Source organism: Hyaena hyaena, unplaced genomic scaffold (genome assembly GCF_003009895.1).
Source record: "Hyaena hyaena isolate Hyena2069 unplaced genomic scaffold, ASM300989v1 scaffold_520, whole genome shotgun sequence".
In the NCBI taxonomy this organism is placed as follows: domain Eukaryota; kingdom Metazoa; phylum Chordata; class Mammalia; order Carnivora; family Hyaenidae; genus Hyaena; species Hyaena hyaena.
Window position 1 is genome coordinate 909,520 of NW_024081152.1, and position 23,282 is coordinate 932,801.

At 40.8% G+C, this 23,282-nt stretch overlaps 2 protein-coding genes across 3 annotated transcripts in view; both read right to left on the bottom strand.

Moving 5' to 3' along the window:
- The window catches only part of OVCH1 (ovochymase 1), an 81,308-nt gene extending 78,377 nt beyond the window's left edge, over positions 1-2,931 (bottom strand). The window contains exons 1-4 of the mRNA XM_039255270.1: positions 2,859-2,931; positions 2,458-2,576; positions 2,090-2,187; positions 1,133-1,302 (exon numbers count right to left, since the gene is read on the bottom strand). Of these exons, the coding sequence (XP_039111201.1) occupies positions 1,133-1,302; positions 2,090-2,187; positions 2,458-2,576; positions 2,859-2,931 (460 nt within the window). The remainder of the gene's footprint in view (positions 1-1,132; positions 1,303-2,089; positions 2,188-2,457; positions 2,577-2,858) is intronic.
- Positions 2,932-10,576: 7,645 nt separating this feature from the next.
- The window catches only part of TMTC1 (transmembrane O-mannosyltransferase targeting cadherins 1), a 272,886-nt gene continuing 260,180 nt past the window's right edge, over positions 10,577-23,282 (bottom strand). For both annotated transcript variants that reach the window (XM_039255271.1, XM_039255272.1), the window contains exons 17-20: positions 22,817-22,954; positions 20,809-20,931; positions 18,060-18,137; positions 10,577-13,079 (exon numbers count right to left, since the gene is read on the bottom strand). In XM_039255271.1, the coding sequence (XP_039111202.1) occupies positions 12,939-13,079; positions 18,060-18,137; positions 20,809-20,931; positions 22,817-22,954 (480 nt within the window). In that variant the 3' untranslated portion in view covers positions 10,577-12,938. The remainder of the gene's footprint in view (positions 13,080-18,059; positions 18,138-20,808; positions 20,932-22,816; positions 22,955-23,282) is intronic.

Here is a 23,282-nt window from a genome sequence, read left to right on the forward strand (position 1 = left end):
GCTGAGGACTGAGAATTTACCTTGGAAATTTAGCAACATGGAGGTCACTGACTGTGACAAGAGCAAATTTGGGGGCGTGGTTGGGGTGAAAGTCTGACTTGGATGTCTAACAGATCTCTCCGACCTAATACACGCAATGAGGAGAACTGAGGAGAGGAAAATGACATAGCTCCCATAAATGGAACTTCATCGCTTTTCTGTAAAGGGAAAGAGGAAAACGGGCAATAGTTTCTTTGGGTCACAGGTACTGGGAATTCCAGCATCTAACCTCAATGAGGCTTGCTTGTTGGTGATTACAGATCCTTCTTTGCCCATCCCCTACCATCCCTCCCATACAGGCTCCCTGCATGACCAGTTAAAGCTCTAGGTTCTTTTTTTTTTTTTTTAATATATTTTTTTAATGTTTTATTTATTTCTAGGAGAGAGAGAGAGACAGCGTGAGCAGGGGAGGGTCAGAGAGAGAGGGAGTCACAGACTGAAACAGGCTCTAGACTCTGAGCTGGCAGTCAGCACAGAGCCCGACGCGGGGCTCGAACCCACGCACCGCGAGATCATGACCTGAGCGAAAGTCGGACGCTTAACCGACTAAGCCACCCGGGCGCCCCTGAAGTTCTAGGTTCTTAAAGATCACTTAGATGCCTCAAGGGAAGTGGCTTATTTCAATGCCTAGCCAAGTCCTCTAGATTTGTGCTCTTTCATTGGTTTGGGCCACTGATCACTTTCCCTTTTTGCATTTAAAAAACAGATTTTTAATATTTTTATCCAAAATGTTTAGATTACCCGTGCTGAGAGAGTGTCAGATATCTAGTCCACAATGATAAGAGAGAGAAGTCTCTGAAAACATTTTCAAATGTCTCAAAGCCCCAGGCTGGAGCTGAGTGTAAGTCTAGAACACAGCCCAGCCAAGACAAAAGACTTAAAATGTGGATTAAGTTAAGCATATATAATTTGTGTCTGGGATTTTCAGTCCTTACAGTGCTTTTTATATGTTATAAACAAAATTTTAAAAAGGACAAAACTTAGCTATTCTAATATTACCAGGTATATACACAGAAATTGTTAACTGGTACAGAATTAATAAAACACACTTCTCTCCTACATTTTTTTACACATGCTAACTCCTCTTACTTACCAAACTTGACTTTGTGTTTTAAATACAGCAGTGCGATATCTGAGCTCATATATCCAAGTCTGTTGTACTCTGGATGGAGAATCATTTTGGAGATAGGAATCTGTTCTTGTTTACCCTTTTGAAAGAGGTTGTACTGCCCCCCAGTCACAGTCAGACTCTTAATTTGCTTCCTAAAACCAAAGAAAAATGTTCCAATAAGTATAGCTGTTTCCCCCAGGAAAGACGGTCTTATTTTCACCGACTTAAATGAAAAGTGATTAATGTAACTGGAAGCATTTCTAAGTCTCCAAAGAAGATGTACCTTTATTAGTGATTACTACCAACTATCATAATTGCCTATAAATTACAGGGATCTGCAAAGTCATGGCTTTCCATCAGAGTGTTTACCTTCCGTGAACCCTTTCACCTATCATCAATTGTAATTAGCCAGGAAATATTTAAGTGTGGCCTCTTTTTCTTCTTTTGTACTAGTCTATATATGCTCTGTCATCTTTAACAAGATATAAAAGCTGTTCCTAGAACTGTCCTTTTCTTACGATCAGCACTCTCTCTTAATCTGGCTAAGTATCTGTTCTTTTCACAGTATTGTTTTCCTCCCAATGACTAAAACTCAGATTATTAAAACTTTGGAGCATCCATTTAACAATAAATGTCAATAATTTATTAAACAAGTAACTATCACCCCCCACTTCACCACTAACTCTGCAAATTATAGAGGACATCTATAATGTCCCCAGAGAACTGTGGGGTCTCTGATTAGTAGGGTAGGAGGTACAGGAGATCTTGAGAGGGATACAGGTTTCTGAGGGTCAGGAAGGTCAGTGAGTGGGTGGGCCAGGTGGGGAAATTCAGAAAGGGACTGAGATTGAACTTTGCCAGCTTTTTCCAGAGCTTCAAATCTCCCAGTCCCATTGCTATGAGTGAAGGTGTGATAAGTCACAGAAACCCGCAACTTACTCATTGAGGCCAACCAGGCAGTGTGCTGCCGTAACAACCAGATCATCTCGGATCAAGCTTCCTGCGCAGAAGCGGTGCTCACCTAATTTCAGGGAGACCTGCCCAAGAAGAAAACCACAAACACAACTCATACGCATCTCCCCATGCCATCTGCCTTAGAAACATCTGAAGTAGACTCTCCTTGTACAACGTTCTTACGTTACCGATATAACCGGTTAGGAAATATTTCCCCTGAAGTAAACTTTTCGGCAGAGAGGTTGAGTGGGGCCAAGAGAAAAATCACATGTTAACCGGAGCTGTGATAATGGAAACAAGCGGGAAACGTCAGCATTTCTCGCTCAGGAACTCAGTGCTTCGGTTATCCTGACCTGCCACGGCTGTCCACCAACTGTCGCATCTCTCCAGCGAGTAATTCCCGAGAAGGACCCAGAATGCAAGACAGTTGCCGTTCTTTTGACGTCAGCCGCGGGGACCCCACACTTCGGCCCTGTGAGGGAGAGAGAAAGCAGCCGCGCGTGTGCCCTCGCCCGGAGCGCCTCATGTCAGGGTTCCCTTGCTCAACACTCCGCCTTCAGATTTCCCTGGCCTGACACACATTCTCTGGGGTCACTGAGCAGCAGACCACCCTCCCCGCCCTTCTTCTGTCATCAGAATCCCAAGATTATCCCACAACTACTCCATGTTGACTAGAACTTGCCTCGGGGTTCCTCTGCCTCTTTGAGCCTGAGCTGCCTTATAAGACCCAGGGGGGCAGAATGAGTCAGCTCACCCTCTGGGGATCGATTTGGGGAGGACTGTGGGAGAGGGAGCATCACATAAATTAGACGGCCGTAGGACAACATATGCTACTCCAGAAGGGAGACATTCGGCTTTCAGTTGCTTCTAAGGGGCTATTGTTACGTGGAGAAGGCTCCTTAGCACAAGTGCCTTAAAGCCTTGAACTCCAGAATCCGAAGAATTTCCAAAAGAAAACCTCGCGCTGGCCCGTCTTTGGGAACCTGAGGGCCGGTACCGGGCCGCGTCCCGCTTCCTCCTCCCTCGCCTGCACCGGGCGCGCGCACACCTAGGCTTTGGGGGAGGCCGACGGCGAGCAACAGGAGCAGACGGGCCCCGGGCAGCGTCCGCATGGCCCCCGCGCGCGGGGACTGCGCCCCGCTTCCTCCGCCGCCGCTGCGGAAAGCGAGCGAGGACGGCGAAGACCCTCCCGCCCCCGGAAGCGCCCGCCGCGCTCTTCGCTCCTGGGGCGCGGACGAGCCGCACCTGAGCCGCACCTGCCGCACCTGAGCCGCACCTGCCGCGCCGGCCGCTTCACAGCTGTCCCCGCCCCCGCTCATCCTCCGCGCAGCCGCCCCGCCTCCCACAGCGCCCCGCCTTCCGGCAGGGGCCCTACCGACTGGTCCAGGGGGCAAGGTGCTCAGTGGCCTGGAACGCCCGAGGCATTCTGTCCCAGACCCGGGAGTGTGGCCCAAGCCCAGAGGCGAGGAAGCCGGTCACCCATACAAGACAGGCAGGCCGACTTGTGAAAGGAGGAAGACTCCTGGAAGCTTACTGAGGCATTAATAGTACTGCCCCTCCATCTAAGAAGCTTGTGGAAGTCCTTGACATTCAAGAACTTTCATATGGAGTGGATATGAAACATCTGGTTTACGCTGCCATCCCTTTTTTGGGTGGCCGTGTTACTCGCTTCAGTGGAATGGGCCAAAGCTGTAGGACCCATCATTTAAGGTCATTAAAATGAATTCATCGGTAATATTACCATGTCAGCATTATTTCCCATAAATAATATTTTGTAATAAGTTAGCTTGAGGTTGAGAGAGGAATAAAGCCAGAATTTGTATGTATTTTTATCAAAAAATTAGGGTAAACGATGTTCATAGCAGCACTCTCCACAATAGCCAAAACATGGAAAGAGCCTAAGTGTCCATCAACAGACGAATGGATCAAGAAGATGTGGTTTATCTATACCATGGAATACTACATGGCAATGAGAAACAATGAAATCTGGCCACGTGTAGCAACATGGATGGACCTTGAGGGTGTTATGCTGAGCGAAATAAGTCAGGCAGAGAAGGACAAATATCATATGTTTGCATGTATAGGAGGATTAGGAGGAACTTGACGGAGGAACAAGGGGGAGAAGAAGGGGGGAAATGGAGGGGGAAAGGGAGAGAGGCAAACCATGAGAGACTCTTGAATGCTGACAAAAACTGAGGACTGATGGATGTGGGGGGGAGGGGAGGATGGGCATGGAGGAGGGCACTTGTGAGGATGAGCACTGGGTGTTATGTGGAAACCAACTTGACAATACACTATTTGTAAAAATAAATACATTAATTTAAAAAATTAGGGGAAATCTCATGGACAGTCTGTACATAACTAACATAGACATCAATCTCCCAGGCCCAGTTGTGTTCTGTGAAAAATAGAAATAAAAGCTCCTTATGGTAGGAGGTATACAAATTAAGGAGATAGGCAGGCAGTAGACAGATGGACAGGAAAACAGTAGTGAAGGTGGAGGGAATGCAGGTACAGAAACCGGCAGGTGAGAATCAGCTGGGGGCAATGACCTTTGTAGCTGTAAAAGAGAACAGAAGGTAAATGGGCACCTTTTGGTGAAAAGCTGAAAAGAATGGAATTGGCACTGAAACTTGAAAGTCTCAGCCTTCTTATCTCATGAACCTCTCGGATTTCTATGTCCCATCTTAACAACATTAAGAAGCTCTAGAGCTGCAGTGTCCAATTAGAGTGGACACTAGGCATGTGGTTATTTAAATCAGTATTAACTAAAGTAAAAACACTAGTTCCTCAGTCACACTAGCTATATTTCAAGGGCTCAATAGTTGCCTGTGGCTAGTGTCTACCATACTGGAGAGCAGATACTGACACCACGGACAGTTCTATTGGGCTGCACTGCTCTTCAGAATAGCAAGCACCATTTTATTCATTTATTTTAAATAAAGACACCTTGGATAATAGTTTGAGTAGAAGACTCCTGGGTTTGGAGCTTGAGTGTCCAGGAGACAGTGGGAGGGAGCTTGGTAAGGTAAGCGGCCTTTCTCCGACAACAAAGCCCTGCACCTTCAGGACTCCAGGCTTGAGCACCACAAAGGAAGTCCCCGGGTATGGTGGCTGCCTGACCACTGGCCCTCACCACCTCACCTTTAAATTTTGCTTTCACTGTAGTGATCTTCAAGGATTATTATCGCCATTCCTTGCTCCGGGGGCAAACTACTCTCCAATAAAAGCTCAGACCCTCCAGATGGACCAAATACCTCTTTCTTAGCAAGAAGGGGTCAGATTAAAGCCACTACCAAAAAAAAAAAAAAAAAAGAAAAAAAAAGGGAGAGGGAAAGAAAAATGCTCATGTGATGTGCAAGTATAGTTGGACCCACAATGTTCAGGTTCATGACTAACCTTTACATGGGGCCCACAGACTCCGTCAGTTTGCACTCTTCTGCACATGATGCACACACAGCTTTGCAGGACATTCAGTGGTTTCTTTCATACCCGGAAGTCTCCATGGGGTTGGGCATGGTCTCATTTCCTGTTACAGAACAGCTCTCTTTGTTTCCAGGGTTCAAAACTCACAGCCTGAAGTGAGACCTTGTCCTTTTATGAAGATTGGTCCCTTATAGGCCTACTAAAATAATGCCTTCCCATTAAATAGGAAAAGAGCTCTTCAATATGAACGTACACCTATTTGATAGGTTGTTTTAAATTTGCTAGTAAGATGATGGTTTAAGTATAAGTTGAGTTTGTGGTGATGTTGCAGCATCTAAATGGAAGTATTCAGACACACACACACACACACACACACACACACACACACACACAAGGAAAGCAAGTCAAGAAGGGAGAGTAGGCTGAACTATCCCACATTGCACTTGTGATGTATGAGAAATCTGCCTTTAACGTGAACATATCTTCATAATCTCCTGCTGGAGGCCTTTCAAGACCTTTAATGGAAGCCCCAACTCTAAGGATAGTTGTACAATTAGGAGTGTTAGTGACTAACCTGTGAGCAATGAGCATATCATGGGCAAATAATGTCTTGTGTAAAAAAAATTCTCCATCTCCACTAAATCATTGGTCTAAACTCTAGAATCCTCTTCAATGTCCCACAAGGGATTTTGCACCAAGATTCAGCACAAAGGGGATTATTGATGACCTTAGAAACAGCAATTACTTGCATGTTTGTTGCAAGGACAGATCGCCATGAAGCAGAGGGAATGTGAAGGATGGAGGCAGAAAGAATGGGTGAAGACAATTCACTCAAATAGTTTGGCAGAGAAGGAAGAAGGATGTGGTTGCAGCTAGAGATGAGAATACAGGATGGACTTAATTTTTACTTCCAAATGATTTTGATGGTGGTTACCGGTATATGTGCTTTAAAATAGAAGTCACAAGAGCCAGTAGAAGGAAGAAGTTAAAGATGAAAAAGAGAGGTTAAGGGATAAGCTTCACAAGAGGCAAAATCCAGTGCCGAGGGCCCTCTTCTTCCACTGTAGTAACAGGAGTGGGAAGAATTGAGCACAGGTGAGTTTGTACAAGGAGAACAGGATATGGTCAGAATATCTGTTTTCTACTTTTGTTTACCCTGTGAGGAAAGAGGTGAAGGCATCTATTCAACATGAGAGGAAGAGTTAAGGAGTGCATAAGGACTGAAATAGTCATTGTGAGGTGGGCGAAAGAGCAGACATGAAGCACACAGAACAATGGGATGAATGAATGAGGGAAAGAAGGAAATTATTTTTTCTTTTAAAGCAGACATCATCTAGTGACATGGATTTCAATGGGTACTAATCATGGAGCACTTGAGAGATTGAAACAGACAAAATTATTTTCATTATATTTTATATAAAATAAACATTTACATAAATTTTATTTTGGAAAGACCTAGGCAAAGTGTACATAATTGGACTTAAGTGGGAGAAATACTTTATGGGAAGTAGATTTCTAACTGGCACAGCAAAAGTAACAAAAGTGTACATTTATATACAACTGATCAAAGTAGGAAATAAAAACATGAACAAAGAACACGCTGCAAGTCCTTGTCTCCCTGATAAAAGAGGGAATCCGCATGAGTCACAGCAAGTCATATGATTTCCACATTATAAAAGCAAGCCATAGCTTCTATAGATATTTTAATTCCTTAGGAGGAAATTTTTAAAAATACTTTTTCCCCAGAAACATAACAAAATCACTTAAGTTTTATGTATACAGACTGCAAAATAAAGGTAATTTTCTCTGTTATGTTAAAGCACTTGGGCAGTGCAGTCCCTTTTATGGTTGTTTTTGTGTTTTGTTTTGGTGATGATCTTAAGAATTTCTAAAACAAAGGGCAACACTAATCAGTTCTCTCTTCAGATGTAAAGGGCTTTCAATCTGGATTCAGGAGACACATAGAGCTTGATAGTTTCACAGAAGGAACCAGTCTATCACTGGGTGATAAACATGACTGACACACCAGGTAGCCTGCCCAGGGTGAGACGGTTCCTCTGTGTAGAACAGGCCTATCACCCAGATTTCCAGATTCTTGGACTGGTGTACCCCTCCTCTGGGCCAGCAAGGCACCCCCAAAAGGATGTTATGCACAATGGAAACTTCCAAATGTGACATATATGCTGCTCGCACCACTTGAAAATGGGAAGAAACACTTGGATTTCTGGACATAGCCATGTCTTTCCATTTTGGGGTAAATGGTGATCTACACTTACAAATAGCCACCATACATTGTGATTGATACTGATTTTACACGCTGCATGCCCTAAAAGATTTTAACTGAAAGGATCTTTGGTGATGAAAATAGCACTTCTTTATATGAGCCATCTGATAGACATGAATATCACCAATTCTGTTACATCATTTTATTTTGCTGATATTAAACTGCTCCTTTGATTGTAGTTATTTTATTTCTTCTCTTTAATGGCTACCAAAAGCAAAAATAATGGAGGAACCACAATTTTTTGAAGGACTGTTCAACACGTTTTTCTTTTACATCAAAACTTCAAGAATAATTATAAAATGTTATAATGTTTCCATATATTTGGCATTGTAAGCTTTTATCTTACTCAACTGCAGCCTAAATGCAAGACTTGACAGGTCTTTACTCTTTTAAAATGCCAAAAGATGTCAAATAATTACATTTACATTTTGTTATCATTGGGAGATGCCAACATGCCGTTTAATCAAAGGAAGTGTGATTTAGAAACTAGGTGAAAAATTAAAAACAAACCACCCATAACTGCATTTGCTTTGATTGTTACTGATATCCTATAGATTGATTAATGTAAGATGCAAATCCTTCACACATCAGAGCAAGAGGTTTTTCTCCCCCTCAAAAATGGATTCTAATGAGTACAAATAAGAATTAATTAGCAAAAGTTTACATGTGTGTAACCAAAAGAGAGACGTGGGTCTAGGAATATACTCTATGTCATGAACACCTTCTGAGTTTTACATACTGGGTGCCTTGTCTGGTGTATACAAATGGCAATTCCTCTCTATCTGAGGACTAAGAATTCTAAAAAAGGAAGGTCAAATTGCGTCCAACTGTCATGAGTGCACACCTCCCCACCCAACCCACCTGTCTGTCAATCTTGAAACAATAGTCTCAACCACACAACTGTGCCATAGATTAGTCTTTAGAATTCTTTGGCTCACTGTAGCCTAAATTTAAAAGTACAACTTAAGAAAGGTTATAAAAGTCATAAAAGTCCATTAAAATTGTTAGCCCGCAGTGGTTCTGCAGCCTCACTGCATATTAGCATCTTCATCTGGACAGCCAGCATCTCAGAGATTTCCAAAGGCCCCCAGGTGATTCTGCAGCCCAGCCAGGCTTGAGAGCCCCTGTGTGTAAGGGAACAGTTCTCAACCATCAGCTGAATGCGGTTGGTCAACCTGAGGGGCCTGGGATGTTTAATAGAGACAGTAAGAAGCCACACATTTGTTTTTATTCCTCCTCCAATTATAGCTTTTGTAGGTCAGTTTGTATAGAACAGTTTGGATTTTCTCATTTAGTCTTGCTGAAAAGCAGTTGCCCGGAAGTGTCGTGCAACCATTATAAACCCCTGCATCAAATGAGGTATGACCTGTGACAAATGCCAGAGTCTCATGCTAGGGGCTGTGAAGTATTATAGGAAGTTGTAATTAAAGTGCCAACAATCCTCTTTGTTTTATGGTAGATCTCAAAGCAAATACACCCAAAAGAATATCCTTTCTTCCAAGGTATTTGAATCTTTGGTTTAGTTTACCTATGTTACATCATGGGACCATGTTTTATGAATATTGTTAACAGACTGAAAACATTGGGATCATTTAAAAAATTCTGAATAATTCTAAAGGTTGAAATAAACCAGTAAAGCCATTCTCATGGCTCTTGTGTCAAAGGACTGCCATTAACTGGGAATTTTATTTTATTTTATTTATTTATTTATTTTTAATAGATATATTCAGATCATTCCATCTTTTTTTTTAATGTTTTATTTATTTCTAGGAGAGAGAGAGAGAGACAGCGTGAGCAGGGGAGGGTCAGAGAGAGAGGGAGTCACAGACTGAAACAGGCTCCAGGCTCCGAGCTGGCAGTCAGCACAGAGCCTGACGCGGGGCTCGAACCCACGAACCGCGAGATCATGACCTAAGTGAAAGTCGGACGCTTAACCGACTAAGCCACCCAGGCGCCCTATTAACTGGGAATTTTAAAGGCAAGGAGACCTGGTTCTAGGTAAGACAGAAAGACAAGTTAGATTGGCAGTAAGAGGGGAAGAGATATACATAAGGACCATTAAATGTAGCTGAGAAAAAAGTGCAAATGCTGCCCAGAGTAACACAGTCACAAATGAAACTGATCACTGGATCAAGTGTTGAACCAGACTAAAGCCAAACTCCCTCCTACTGAGGACACCCCACATGTTTAAGGGTTCAGCGCAGAATGGAATTGCAGGATTCCCCGTTCAAAAATTACTAAGAATTTCAAGCGGAGCCTTCTACCAAGCAGGGGGTGCTTCTGAATGAGGGGCCATATGAAGTGCACGCTCATGAAGCTGGCTCTGCGACTCCATCTCAGAAAGGGCTATCCACTCTCATGTCAAGCATGCTTTTACTAAGGGCAATCTGATTAGATCTCTTTGAATAGCCAGGGCACTCTGTTTTTAATTGATAAGAATGAATTCCACATATTGTTTTCATGCTCCAAGGACCAAATAAAAATAAGTTATAAAATACACTTAATGTCTTTGAAAAATAACATGTGATTTATTTTCTTATAGGCACCATTTAACTATGAAAACTATTTCATTGGCTACATCTCAGTGATGTTATTAAATCAGGATAAAAATATCTGACCCAACAAACAGAGCTTACTTTTAATGTTCAAAGAGATGCCAGTGTGTGCAAACAGAATGAGACAGAGTGAAAGTGAGAAGGGGCGGGGGAGGAGGGAGAGAATGGAAGGAGAGATTGAGGGGTGTGGGGAGAGGGAGAACGGGGAAGGAGAAAGACAGAGACAGACAGAGAGGAAGACATGGGGAGAGAGAAAAGCACCCAAAAGAAGATAGAAGAAGTCTCTTGAAGGCCATGTGACCCCTTCCCTTAGAAACTTTGAGGCTGTGACTGTCATTTCAATTATTCCCACTGATGTACCCTCATACCTTAGCAGCATTTCAAGTAAGGCATTACTTCCTTTTCAAAACTTGGGGCTTAGTTTTTTCCATTAACTTCCTAAGTGTGAGTTTTGGTTACAGATTATTCTAAAAAGTTGTGATTAAAGTCTTTTATACTATTTTTAGCTAGGGCTTACGCTTTTCAATTTGGGGGTGGGCTGATCATTTAAAATAAACTTTAGTACATTTCTTGGCCTTAGGACTCCACAAGTATAATTTTGAAGAGAAGAAAAATATTTTAAATAAAATTTTGGAAAAGTTTATGATATATAAGGCTATTAGAAACAGAAGATCATGGTGGTAATATATATATTACTGGATTATTGATGCATACAAATACATGTATGCTAATTCAAATTCTGTAATCCTTTGCATTTAAAATATTCTTTCCATCATCCCTTTCCAAAGAAGTTCTTTTAACTAGACTTACCTTGACAAAAAGATAGCACAGAAGGGCAGAGTTTTCCAGATAACTGTGTTGAAAAGAAGCAGACTGTTTACCCCGCCCTGGCCTGAGCACATGAAACCCGAGTACCTTGGGGTTATTACACGTGCAGACCACCTGACCCAGTGCTGTGAACTGGACTCTCGAGTGGGTTCTCTTCTTCATCTTCTTCTTTTTTTTCCTTAAAGATTATGATGATGGCCAAATTAGAAACACGTGTTGCAATTTCTTCCCTTCCAAAATATATTGCCACCCAAACACTGATGTCTGATTCCTAATTTCTTTAGCCTTAGCAAGTGAATAATCAATACAAATTTTTTGAGAGGGTGTTAAACTTAACTACTCTGTAATTCAGATTTGTAATTTTTGTATGATCAGTTCTGAAAGCTGCTATTAAAACCACTATGTACAGGAGAAAAAGTGTGCATACATATATATTAAATATTTTTATAAGTTATGAAATAAATAACACTAAAAACCAAAGGTCAAATTGTAAATTCAACTTTGCTACCTCTATCTTTTAAATATAAATATATATTTTTTAAATTACAAATTTAGACTTTTTCCCTAGATATTTTTGAGCACTCTCCATGAAATCTCCAAAGTTATAAATACAGAACCAAGAACCAAGAACTCTGAATTTCTGTCACTCATGTTCTAAGCACAGAATTCTCATAGAGCCTCAGTAGACAAATCAATAGAGCTCCCTTTCCACCTGTTTATATTCTGTTAAGATTTCTGTGATATACTGTAAAGATTTTTCAATGGTTAAATATACTTTTCAAAAAATAATAAATCTCTGGATGACTGAATGTTAAGATAACAAAGTAGAACATTTCTCTTAGTTAATATCTTTAATATTTCTCATGTAGAATATACTATTTTTTTCTCCACCAAAATAACAATATATGTGGAGGCAGAAACATGATTCTAAAAGCACTTCTGAAACCTTAGAGCAGAACCACTACTCTAGTAATACTTGTAATAAAATTAAAATAATCTTAAACATTTCCATAAAGAATTTGGGGTACCAAGATCCTTGATTTTCCCCTAGGGATAAGAACACCCATACACAAGCTTCCTTTTTGATATATCAGGCAATGGGAAAAGACTGCATCAGAGTGGAATTTAATTTACTCTTCAACTGCGCTCTAGGGGGATTATCCCCAGGGGGATATAAATAAAGCTCACTTAACAAGAGCCCTTTCCCCCATATATTCCAGAAGATTCTACAGAAACTATCAGATACTCATCTCTAGTTCTGGAGAAGTCAATGAGCTACCTCTTGGTGGGATTTCCCAAATGGTTTACCCCAGAGATTTTATTCTCTTTGAAAAAAACTCATCTCATCAAGAAGAGATGTTCTCCCTCCATAGCATTTCAAGCCTCTGTATTTCTGGGACATAAAAGTCTACATTAAGAGATGGAATGAGATTCTCAGGCTGGGAAAGAAGAGGAATAGATGAAGGGAAATCTGGAATTAAAGCCAACAAAAATCTGCAAAATGTGGAGTATTTGTTTTCCTTCCTCTCAGGCCTTGCTCTTGCTCGCTCTTTCAGTCTTCTTCCATGGAAATGCAGGTCCCTCAGCACAGAGGTACCAGCGGGTGCCCAAAATGTGCCCCCCTGAACTCAGAGAGAGAGGAAAGCTTCCTTGTTGCACTCCTGCTGCTGTGAAAGCGAGCCTGAATCACTTCCTCTTCCAGAGACACCAGCACTGTCCCCCGAGACTGGTTCAAATGCTGCTATGTTTGATCCTTTTCTCGAACTTCTTGTAATCGTTTTTCTAGGCGATCCAATTTGGCAAGATTTTCCTGCAGCAGTTTGCTGTCTGGAACCAGCTGTAAGGCTCTCTCATAATAAGCTCTTGCGGACACATAGTTTCCCTGTGGGGACAAAGAAAGAGAACAAATCTATTCTGACCCACTGGAACGCTCTTGGAGAATGGGGAGACTAGGAGACAGACCTTTTGACCCAGTTTAACACATATGTCCTCAGAAGGACTGGTTGGGTAATTTTATCCTTATCTGTTGGTGCTTTTGGAGAATCCATTTGTTTTAAGTACCAGACCAGCTGGATAATGTGAAGGATGAGAGTTATACCATAAGGTGAATGGCCAAAAACACAGATTTTCAATTCTACTAATGTAGGGTATGAGGCTGTCATTTCATAATGGTTCTATTCCTTAGTAATCACATGGAGCCATGGCTAGACATTCAGAGACAAAGAGAGAGAAAGAGAAGGAGAGAGAGGGAATGGAGGGATATTTATTTGTGGGAAATGTTTCTGAAACTGCAGAAGTCGTGATGGTTAAATAGAATTCCACTATAACTCTTTACTGGTAGAGGTTCTTTTAATCTCCAACTTAAGACATAAAAGAAACTTCTGCCTAATACAGGCTCTAATGTGCATGTAAGGTTTTATATAATGAAAAGAACTGATAAGAATATGGGGTTAAATTTACCCAAAGTGCATGACAATATGTACCTGCTGGATCCTCTTAAAGTGGGAAGGAAGGCATGTCACCCCGGACCTGCTAAAGACACCTGTCATCACCCTCTGTTGACGCCCATCTGCTTTGTTCAATGACTTTCTCACCGGAAACCATGTGTGCCTGGTCCCAGATGGTTCTGAGCAAATTTGTCACATTGCTTGTTTTCCAGGCCCTTTTCTGCTACTAAATTTTACCTTCCTTATTTGGTCCACCCTCTTTCAGATCCCTGCCACATCTCCGAACTACAATTGTTAGCATTGTCTCCTTCCCTCAAAGTTCAATTTGCTCTATTTTATGCTCTATTCTACAGCTCCATGTGGATGAAAACCAGTTACTCTCTGAATTCCCATCACAATTTAAAATAGCATCTCTAAGTGAAAGTACTAGGTAGCAACTAGTAACTCATATTTACTGAATGCTTAACTACCTTCCATATGAATTAATGCATGTTAAGAGCTTGCACACTGATGCATAGTGAAAGCGAGCCTGCATTACTTCCTCCTCAGAGCACTCAGTCTGATGCTACCATTGTCGTCATTATTAAAAGACCATCTGGGTTTGTGTAGAAACTGTCCACTTTATAGTACTCACTCTCCATATTGGTGAAAAGGAGAGTGGAAATGGCAGAAAAGGAAAACATTTGTGATTATTAACCTTGATTCTCATAAGAGGCTAAACAGAATACTGAACAAGTGAGAACCTGAATTTGCTACATTCAGTTATTATTTTTTTCTCAACTCCAGCATTTAACTTCCAAGTGTCTTGTGATGTTTATTAGGTTTAGCACACGCATGCAGACGACTGAACATGTGTGGCCTGTAGAGCACTCTCAAAATATGTTTGTTCTAGAACTGACTTGGAAATTGTTCCTCCAAGAGTTTTCCCTGGATTTAGGCCTCAGCCCAGTGTGCTGGCATTTCCTTCTTTGACTACCAGCTTTCTTTATCCTTTCATATAAAATCTACTCCTAGACTGATCTTTTCTCCCTCAAATTGCTCTTTTCTTGATTAAACTGGAATCCTTATTATTATTTTTTAAAAGCTATATACCTTGATTCAATGTCCCTAATTCTGAGATGCTAAGGTAGGGAATTTCTAGAAATGTGCTATCTACTATGACAGTCATTGACCTCATATGGCTATCTAAATTTATATCAATTATGATAAATTAAGAATTCAGTTGCTCAGTTGTATCAACCACATTTCAAGGGCTCAACGGCCACATGGGCTAGTGGCTGCTGCCTTGGGCTGTGCAGATACAGAGCATTTACAACATCAGAGAGAGGTCTCCTGCACAATGCGATTCTAGAAGAGGCATATTCCTATCATAGGGTAGTACCGAAAATAGTACTTCGTGGTATGGCCCAGTTGATGCAATTGTTTATAGAGAATGTATTTTAGATTTTTATTCTATCCACTCCATCCTTTATAAAGCTTCACAATAATTATCTTTTATTACCAAGCAGTATAAACAAGACACAACTCTCTTCTCATCTCTTTATGCCATCTCCTTGCAAAACCTTATTCAACTGGCAACCTTGTACCCTAAGCTTCACCCGGGCTCGGGGAAGGAGTGAGCCCGGAATGGGCTGACACTGATGGGAGCAGTCTGCTATTAAGGGATAACTTTCTGCAAAAGACAGAAAGTTAACGATTGCTCCTTAGGACCTCGTAATAATAATCTCACATCTCAAGCCATGTGCCTGGTCTATACATTTATATTGGACTACATCATATGAATTCACGGATAGGGGGCCGTTTTTAAACTAGAAGCATGGCAATTTTACATTTTTTAACCTAACACATGATGTTTGCAAAGATGAAAAAACTGCATAAACTAATTTTTAATCAGTGTGCTCATTACATTTTAAAGTCATACACTCAACAGATCCCTCTTCAACCTCCAGACACCTTTTTAGGGGAAGCACTTCTAAATGTAAAACATGCGATTCACTTGTTAATCTGAGAGTCCAGTGAATATACTATATTCCCTGTAGTTCTAGACTTTTTGGAAAAGTCTTAAGTATATTTATTGTACTTTTTAAATTAGCAACTGAACCCACTTTTTTATATATATGTATAATATATATATATTTTAATGTTTTATTTATTTCTGAGAGAGACAGTGTGAACAGGGGAGGGTCAGAGAGAGAGAGAGAGAGACATACACACAGAATCCAAAACAGGCTCAGGCTCTGAGCTAGCTGTCAGCACAGAGCCTGACACAGGGCTCAAACCCACGAACCATGAGATTATGACCTGAGCCAAAGTTGGACGCTCAACTGACTGAGCCACCCAACCGCCCCTGAACCCATTGTTTTAAATGCAGGCACACACCCATCTAAAAACATACTCAGCATATTATTTTAAAATGTAACTATTTAACATACTATTTAACTACTTAAAATTGTTAGTATTTTAAAAGTAAGTTCACTGTTGGACACCCTAGAAAACCATTAAGATCAGAGCTCAAAATCATTAAGATCAGGTTACTCTGTCCTGATAAATGTCATGTTTGGATTCACCATCCGTGTTCCTCTATAAGACCAGAGCTGTCAGTCACAGGCTAACTGTCCCATTATTGCCTTCCAGCTGTATAATCATGAGTCATCTTTTTGTTGTGTTGTGTTTTTGAGAGTGACCAGTTTCAATTTAATAATAAACTCTATTAGGCTTTTGTTTAAATTGTAACCACTGTATTGTTACTCTATCAATATAAAGACAGAAGTCTGGAAATAGGTTAGTTAAACAAGAGTGATCCTTTAAAAACATGTCAGACCGTGGCATTTCTCTGCTCAAAGTCCTCCAAGGACCCCACCTCATTTGGCATGGTATAAAAGCCAAGGACCCTACAATCCCCCTTCAAGGCTCTGCGTTATCTGTTCCTGTGTCGTCTTTGACCCTGGCTTCTATCATTTCATCTCACTTGCCTCCTCCTAGTTCTTCAAATACAGCTGGTACTCTCATACCTCAGGACCTTTGCATATGCTCTTTCCCTATCTACCCACAATAGCTTGTTCCCTTCAGGTCTCTACTCAAAATCACTTTTTAAGTGTGGCCTTCCCAGCCACCTTAATTTTAAATTTCAGCCCTTATCCCATGGCACTTCCTATCCTCTCTCTCTCTTTTTTCTCCACAGCACCATGATATATATTTATGTATGCATGTATACATGTATGTGTTTATTACCAGTCTCCCCTACTAAGTATTAGCTTCATTAAGACAGGAATTTTTATCTTATTTGTTCCATGTTCTATTCCCAGTGCCCCAAGAAAGAGTACCTGGCATAGAATGCTCTGTGTAAATGTTCGTCAAATGAAAGGATGAATGAATGTGAATCTTTTTTTTTTTTTTTTTTAATTTCTTTCTAGGAGAGAGAGAGAGAGACAGCATGAGCAGGGGAGGGTCAGAGAGAGAGGGAGTCACAGACTGAAACGGGCTCCAGGCTCTGAGCTGGCAGCACAGAGCCCGACGCGGGGCTCAAACCCACGAACCGCGAGATCATGACCTGAGCGAAAGTCGGACGCTTACCCGACTAAGCCACCCAGGAGCCCCAAATGAATGTGAATCTTTTTTTTTTTTCTTTTTAAATGTTTTATTTATTTCTAGGAGAGAGAGAGAGAGACAGCGTGAGCAGGGGAGGGTCAGAGAGAGAGGGAGTCACAGACTGAAACGGGCTCCAGGCTCTAAGCTGGCGGTCAGCACAGAGCCCGATGCGGGGCTCAAACCCACGCACCGCGAGATCATGACCTGAGCGAAAGTCGGACGCTTACCCGACTGAGCCACCCAGGCGCCCCGAATGAATGTGGATCTTTGAGTTCATTAGTTACAGACAGCAGTCCTCCCAAGGTCATTTTTAATGATTCTCTCAAAGGTAGCTTTTTCTTTTGGGAAAACAAAAAACAAATCCACAAGTAAACAGCCTTGTGTTTCAGTAAAAGATTAGGGAGTAAAGGCACTTTAGATACAAGAAATAGTAAAGTAATATGTAAATTAACACTGTAGTGTTGAACATGAGTTAAGCTGTAGGACAATGAGCTACATTAAACTCCAAGGCTTAGTTCACATACGCAGATTCAACTTGCTGTGTGATGATACTTCCGTTAAGTGCACACAATTTTCTTCATGTTAAACAAAATTATGGAATTTAATTTGTATAGAGGTATTTTTTAAAATGATTTCATGATATTCAATATCATGATAATACAAGATGAACATAAACTGCTAATTTCACTGTTAAACCCCTATGTTTTGGGTATTCAAACAATTCACAAAGGGAATAGACAACACTTCCTCAATCTTTTAAGAGAGGAGACAGAAAGAGAAAACGCAAAGGAAAAGCCAGTCCACATGGAAGTGAATTAGTCTCCTACCTTGATGTGCTGGATTCCACCCATGTTCATCCAGGCCTGTGCTTGATCTGGATTCAGCTCCACGGCTGCTTTGTAGCTCTACAATATATAAGAAACATATTCAGGCTGAGAAACGAGAACCCATGTTTAATACTACGGATGTGGAAATCACTTTCTTCATCGGCAAGAATTTAAATGGTTAATACAATGAAACCAGACACTACTAGCTCACAGGTGTTCCCATTTATTTCAATTATTTTTCAAAATGGACGATTCACAAATGGAGGAAACTGAAATGTGTAATTTGCTTGCAGAGCCTGAGGACACCTGCGGGGAATCCAGGAGATTTTATTATAGTGCATCATTTCTTGCTGGCCTTGACTGGCCTTTTTCACTATAAATGGAGTTTGTAAGAATATTTTTTTTCCAATCATCAGAATCTTAGAGTATTTTCCTACACAGCTTAGCCCTAATATAGCACCCCTTTTCACAAGGTCATTGGCTTGTGTATTCAGCCTATGCCAAAATACTTGCAGACAGGATGCATACTACTTTTCAGCACAGCCATTTTCCTAAGGGATAGTTTTAATCATTACAAAGCCTTTTCTCTTTCGCCACATGAAAGGTCTTCATGTGGCTGAAAAGAGTTATTTCTCCCTCAAATACCTCTTTTGGTATGAAAATGTGTATCCCAGTAAACGTAATATCTGTGCGGCATATTTGTAATATTTTGCACGTTATTTTATGTCGCAGGCATGCTCACCACTGGGTCTGAATTTAAGAGTAGTCACCTAAATGAAGCCAAAGACTAAGACTGTTGGTTTCTTGTGCAAAACTAAGGATCTGTATGTATATTTTAATGTCTTTGCTGTTTTCATTAGCAGAAACCCAATGGCACAGTTTCATAAAGTAAATAGAATCTGGTCCATTCTTCCTCCACTTGAGTTTTAAGAGAAGCAAGCAAACAATAAGAAACTATACCTTTGAAAAGCTGCTAAAATAAACCTGAAGAATGTGTCTCAGGTTAATTTCTATCAATAGAGATGAAGATGTAGGATAGAAATTAAGAACCTGGATTCAAATCCCAGCTCCATCTCTTACCCTCTGTGACCCTGACCAAGTTACATAACCTCTGAGTCTTAGTTTATTCAACTGTAAAATGGAGACCATGACCATAGCTTTCTTATATGACTATTGTAGAGATTAAAAAACTGAATACATGTAATCATAAAATGCTAACACATTTTAGTTGCTACTTTTAGCCCAAGGCTCTACTCCTACCTTTCCTTGATCTAGCCACTTTAAATTTTTTTTTAATTCTTTATTTATTTTTGAGAGAGACAGACTGTGAGTGTGAGCAGGGGAGGAACAGAGAGCGGGGGAGACACAGAATCTGAAGCAGGTTCCAGACTCTGAGCTGTCAGCACAGAGCCCGATGTGGGGCTCAAAGTCATGAACCACAAATTCATGACCTGAGCCAAAGTCAGATGCTCAACTTGACAGAGCTACCCAAGCGCCCCAATCTAGCCACTTTAAAATGATTATTTGGTCTATTAGTTAAGCAACTAGAAAATACTTTTTGTTTTCAATACAATGTATAAGATACAGATATATATATATATACCAAATAACTATTCATAATTAAATTTTACATTAATTAAATTGTCATGTTAGTTATACATAACTCAAGGTATTAAAAATGTTCACAGGGCAGAGAAAAGTGCACTTTCTGCTTTAAATATCCCACCATTTCTGTTTTAAGGGTTCACATTCAAATTAGTTTTCCCAAATACTTTACATGTGTTTTTGAATATTTTAAAAATCACTCACTGTTTTCAAAAACAATAATATCATTTAAAATTTTACTTTCCCCATGTTGCATTTAGTGTAATTTTATGACTTCATTAATTTCAACCTGTGGCTTTATCAGAAATGCTTGGTATTTCTATAACATTTCTATTTGCTTGTAATATTGTTTTGATTTCAAGCTGTGTATAAATTGTATTTGGAAGCTGTAGCTATTGAATGCCTATAAGATGCAAGACATTATGTTTTGGAACACAGAAGGAAGCAGTCCCTTTCTATGAGGAAAAGTTTCATCTAACTGGGGACTAAGTGTTATGCACAGGGCAGGGGGGTGGAGGGCGGTGAGAGGCGGAGAAGACAGAGGGAGGGGAGGAAGAGACCTAGCTACACAATGTAACCTATGATACTTTTAAATGATTTGTAGAGACAGTAAATGTTTTAAAAGTTCACAAGAAACAAGGATGCTGGGAGAAAGGATGGCTCAGATGGGCTTCCAGAAGGAGGACACAGGCTGTGTATTAGTGGATTCTGAGAGGGAATCTGTGGGGAATTGGGGATGGGGGGGTGTAGAAGGGTGTTATAAGGATGTGTGGAAATGCCAAAGCTATTCAGCACTAGCCTAGCTGGAATAGAGGGTTACTGCCGGCAAACAGAGAGAGTGAGAGTGGCAGAGAGAGAAACTGACTTGAGAGAAAAATGTGGAATTGCTTCAGACACCAAGTTAAAGGTAATAATTCAGAAAATAATGTGGAGGTACTGCAAAACTCTGAAGAGTAAAAAAAAAAAAAAAAAAAAGAGGCTCAATGATAAAAACTAAATGTATACCATCATGGCAATTAATCAGAAAATTCACTCCACAAACATGCCAGTGATCTTAAATTTTACTACATATGCTTCATTAAAGATTGAGAGTATTAATCTGAATCCCTTCATTTAATAACATAATTTTATTAAGTGTTTATACCTCAAAAGCTTTATCCAGAAGATTTTGCTCTCTTAGTTGGTTTCCTTTTGTGAAAAAAAGTTCAGATATGACTTTTGGGTCCTTTGGTTTCAGCTGGAGAGCCTTGTCTATAGCATCGAGAGCCTATAACAGGGTTATAAGACACAATAAATGTAGATTAGATGAAGAAAAACTAACTTAAATGATAACATTTATACTTTTTGTCCTTCTGTATTAGCTGGTGTGGAAAATGACAGTCAAAACACATTCTTCATTCTTTCTGATGTTCTTACTAAGAGATACTGTGGCCTTGACAATATAACTTCCCTATACTCCAGGCTTTCCATTTATATTAATGACACTGAAATGTCCCTGACCATTCCACAGGGAGATCATGTGATAAAAGCTGAAAGAAAACAGGATCCAGCATCAGTTGTTTTGCCCTGCCTGTGCCCATCTGGACCCCTCCAATCATGGCCTCCTCTTAGGTCCCTGGTGCTGACTCTGCCCCCAGCACCCTCTGCTCCAATCCCTGCAGCCAGGGACCCCTTCAAAGCACACACCTCACCATGCTGCTCTTCTTCATAAAACCCCAAAGCTCGTGGTGCCTGGGAGGTTCAGTCATTAAGCATCTGACTTCAGCTCAGGTCATGATCTCACAGTTTGTGAGATTGAGCCCCACATTCTGTGAGCTAGAGTCCCGCTTCAAGTGAGGTCAAGCCTCACTTTGGGTAAACATGAGGCCTCTCTCTCTCTCCCTCTCCCCCACCTTCTCTCTCTCTTCTCTCTGCCCCTTGCTCACCTGTGCCCTCTCTCTCTCAAACAAAACAAAACAAAACAAAACAAAACAAAACAAACAGAACAGAACAAAACAAAACACATAAAAAACCCCCAAAGCTTCTCCCAAGATAAGAAACAAAACCCTTGCCCTGGTCCCAAGCTCTGTGTGGCGTTGACCCAGCAACCTTACAGCCGTTATCTTACACAGCACCCTACTCCCTTCATGCCCATCCCTCAGATTTGCCACTTGCTGCTGCCACAGGGCTTTTGCATGTATTTTATCCTGCCTGGAATGCTTTTCACTGCCCTCCTTTGTCTAATGACTCCTATTTATCATTCAGCATTCACTTTCACATCACTCTGCAGGGAACTTAACCTCCCAGATCACTCAGGTCCCTGATAATATGCTTGATAGAACCATGTCACTCTTCATGACATCTATGAGCACAGCTGTAATTCTACATTTGTTTTGTGATTGCTTGTTTAATCTTGGTTTCCTCTTCTACTATAAACTCCATGAGGACACAAGCGATTTTTCTAGTTGTTTTTCTTTACCATTTTATTCCTGGTACCTGCCACAGGATCTGGCATATAGAAAGCATTCAATAAATATTTTGTTGAATCAGTTCATAAACTTACTGGTTATGTGACTTTTAAAATGGAGATAAACTATAACAGTTGTAACACAGGGTCACTGACCTATATAAGCATTGTTGTAAGGACTCCATAAAAAAATACATATATATGAAGGAACATGGAAAATGATAAACATACACATGCTGTTCTTTATAGGGTTAGATTAAAACAAACTGAGATAATATCACATAAAATCTTTACTTTTTAAAATATTTATTTTGAGAGAGGGAGACAGAGAGAGTGAGACGGAGGGAGGGGCAGAAAGAGGGCGGGTGGGAGAGAGAATCCCAAGCAGGCTCTAAGATGTCAGCACAACTCAATCTAACAAATAGATGCTCATGACCTGAGCTGAAATCTAGGTTTGGATATTTAACTGATCGAGTCATTCAGGAGCCCCTCACATAAGATCTTTAGACAAAAGATTAGCCAAGAAAATATTCCAAGGGGACATATTAGGAATTAAGGGGATATCTGCAAAAAACATCCATAAGATAGGCCATGCCAGTGGATGAAGTTCAAGACTGCTCAGCCTCGTAAACGTGCCGACTGGAGAGTCATTCAGGTGCACACCATCTTCACCCGAGAATCCAAACAACTCCCGTGTGCTCTCTACCTTGCCATGGCGCTCCTGCTTGCTGTAGATGGCTGACAACAGGCGGTAGCATTCGAGGCATCCGGTCTCCTCTGACGCGATGTGGTTGGTCATCTTTTCAGCTTCTCTTGTCTGACCCATTACGGCCAAAACCTGAGCCTGCAAAACCACACTGACCTTGGCCTAGGAGACACTTTGTTATCACCTTTTCAAATACAGCGTCCCTGAATAGATGCGTGCCAGAAACACTCCTCCCAAAAATGCTCAGCATCTCTCTGAGATTCACAGATGGAGCTGAATTCCCACAGAGTACAGGTTTTAATTTTTTGTTGTTTGTTTCTGTTTATTGATTTAGGAGAATAACGCATTATATGTGAATAGCAGGGAGACCAAAGATATCAAGGAAATGATTTGTGACTTTTTAAAAAACTTGACTAAATTTTTAAAAAAAGAAATGATTTCTTATGGTTTCAACAAGACATTGCAT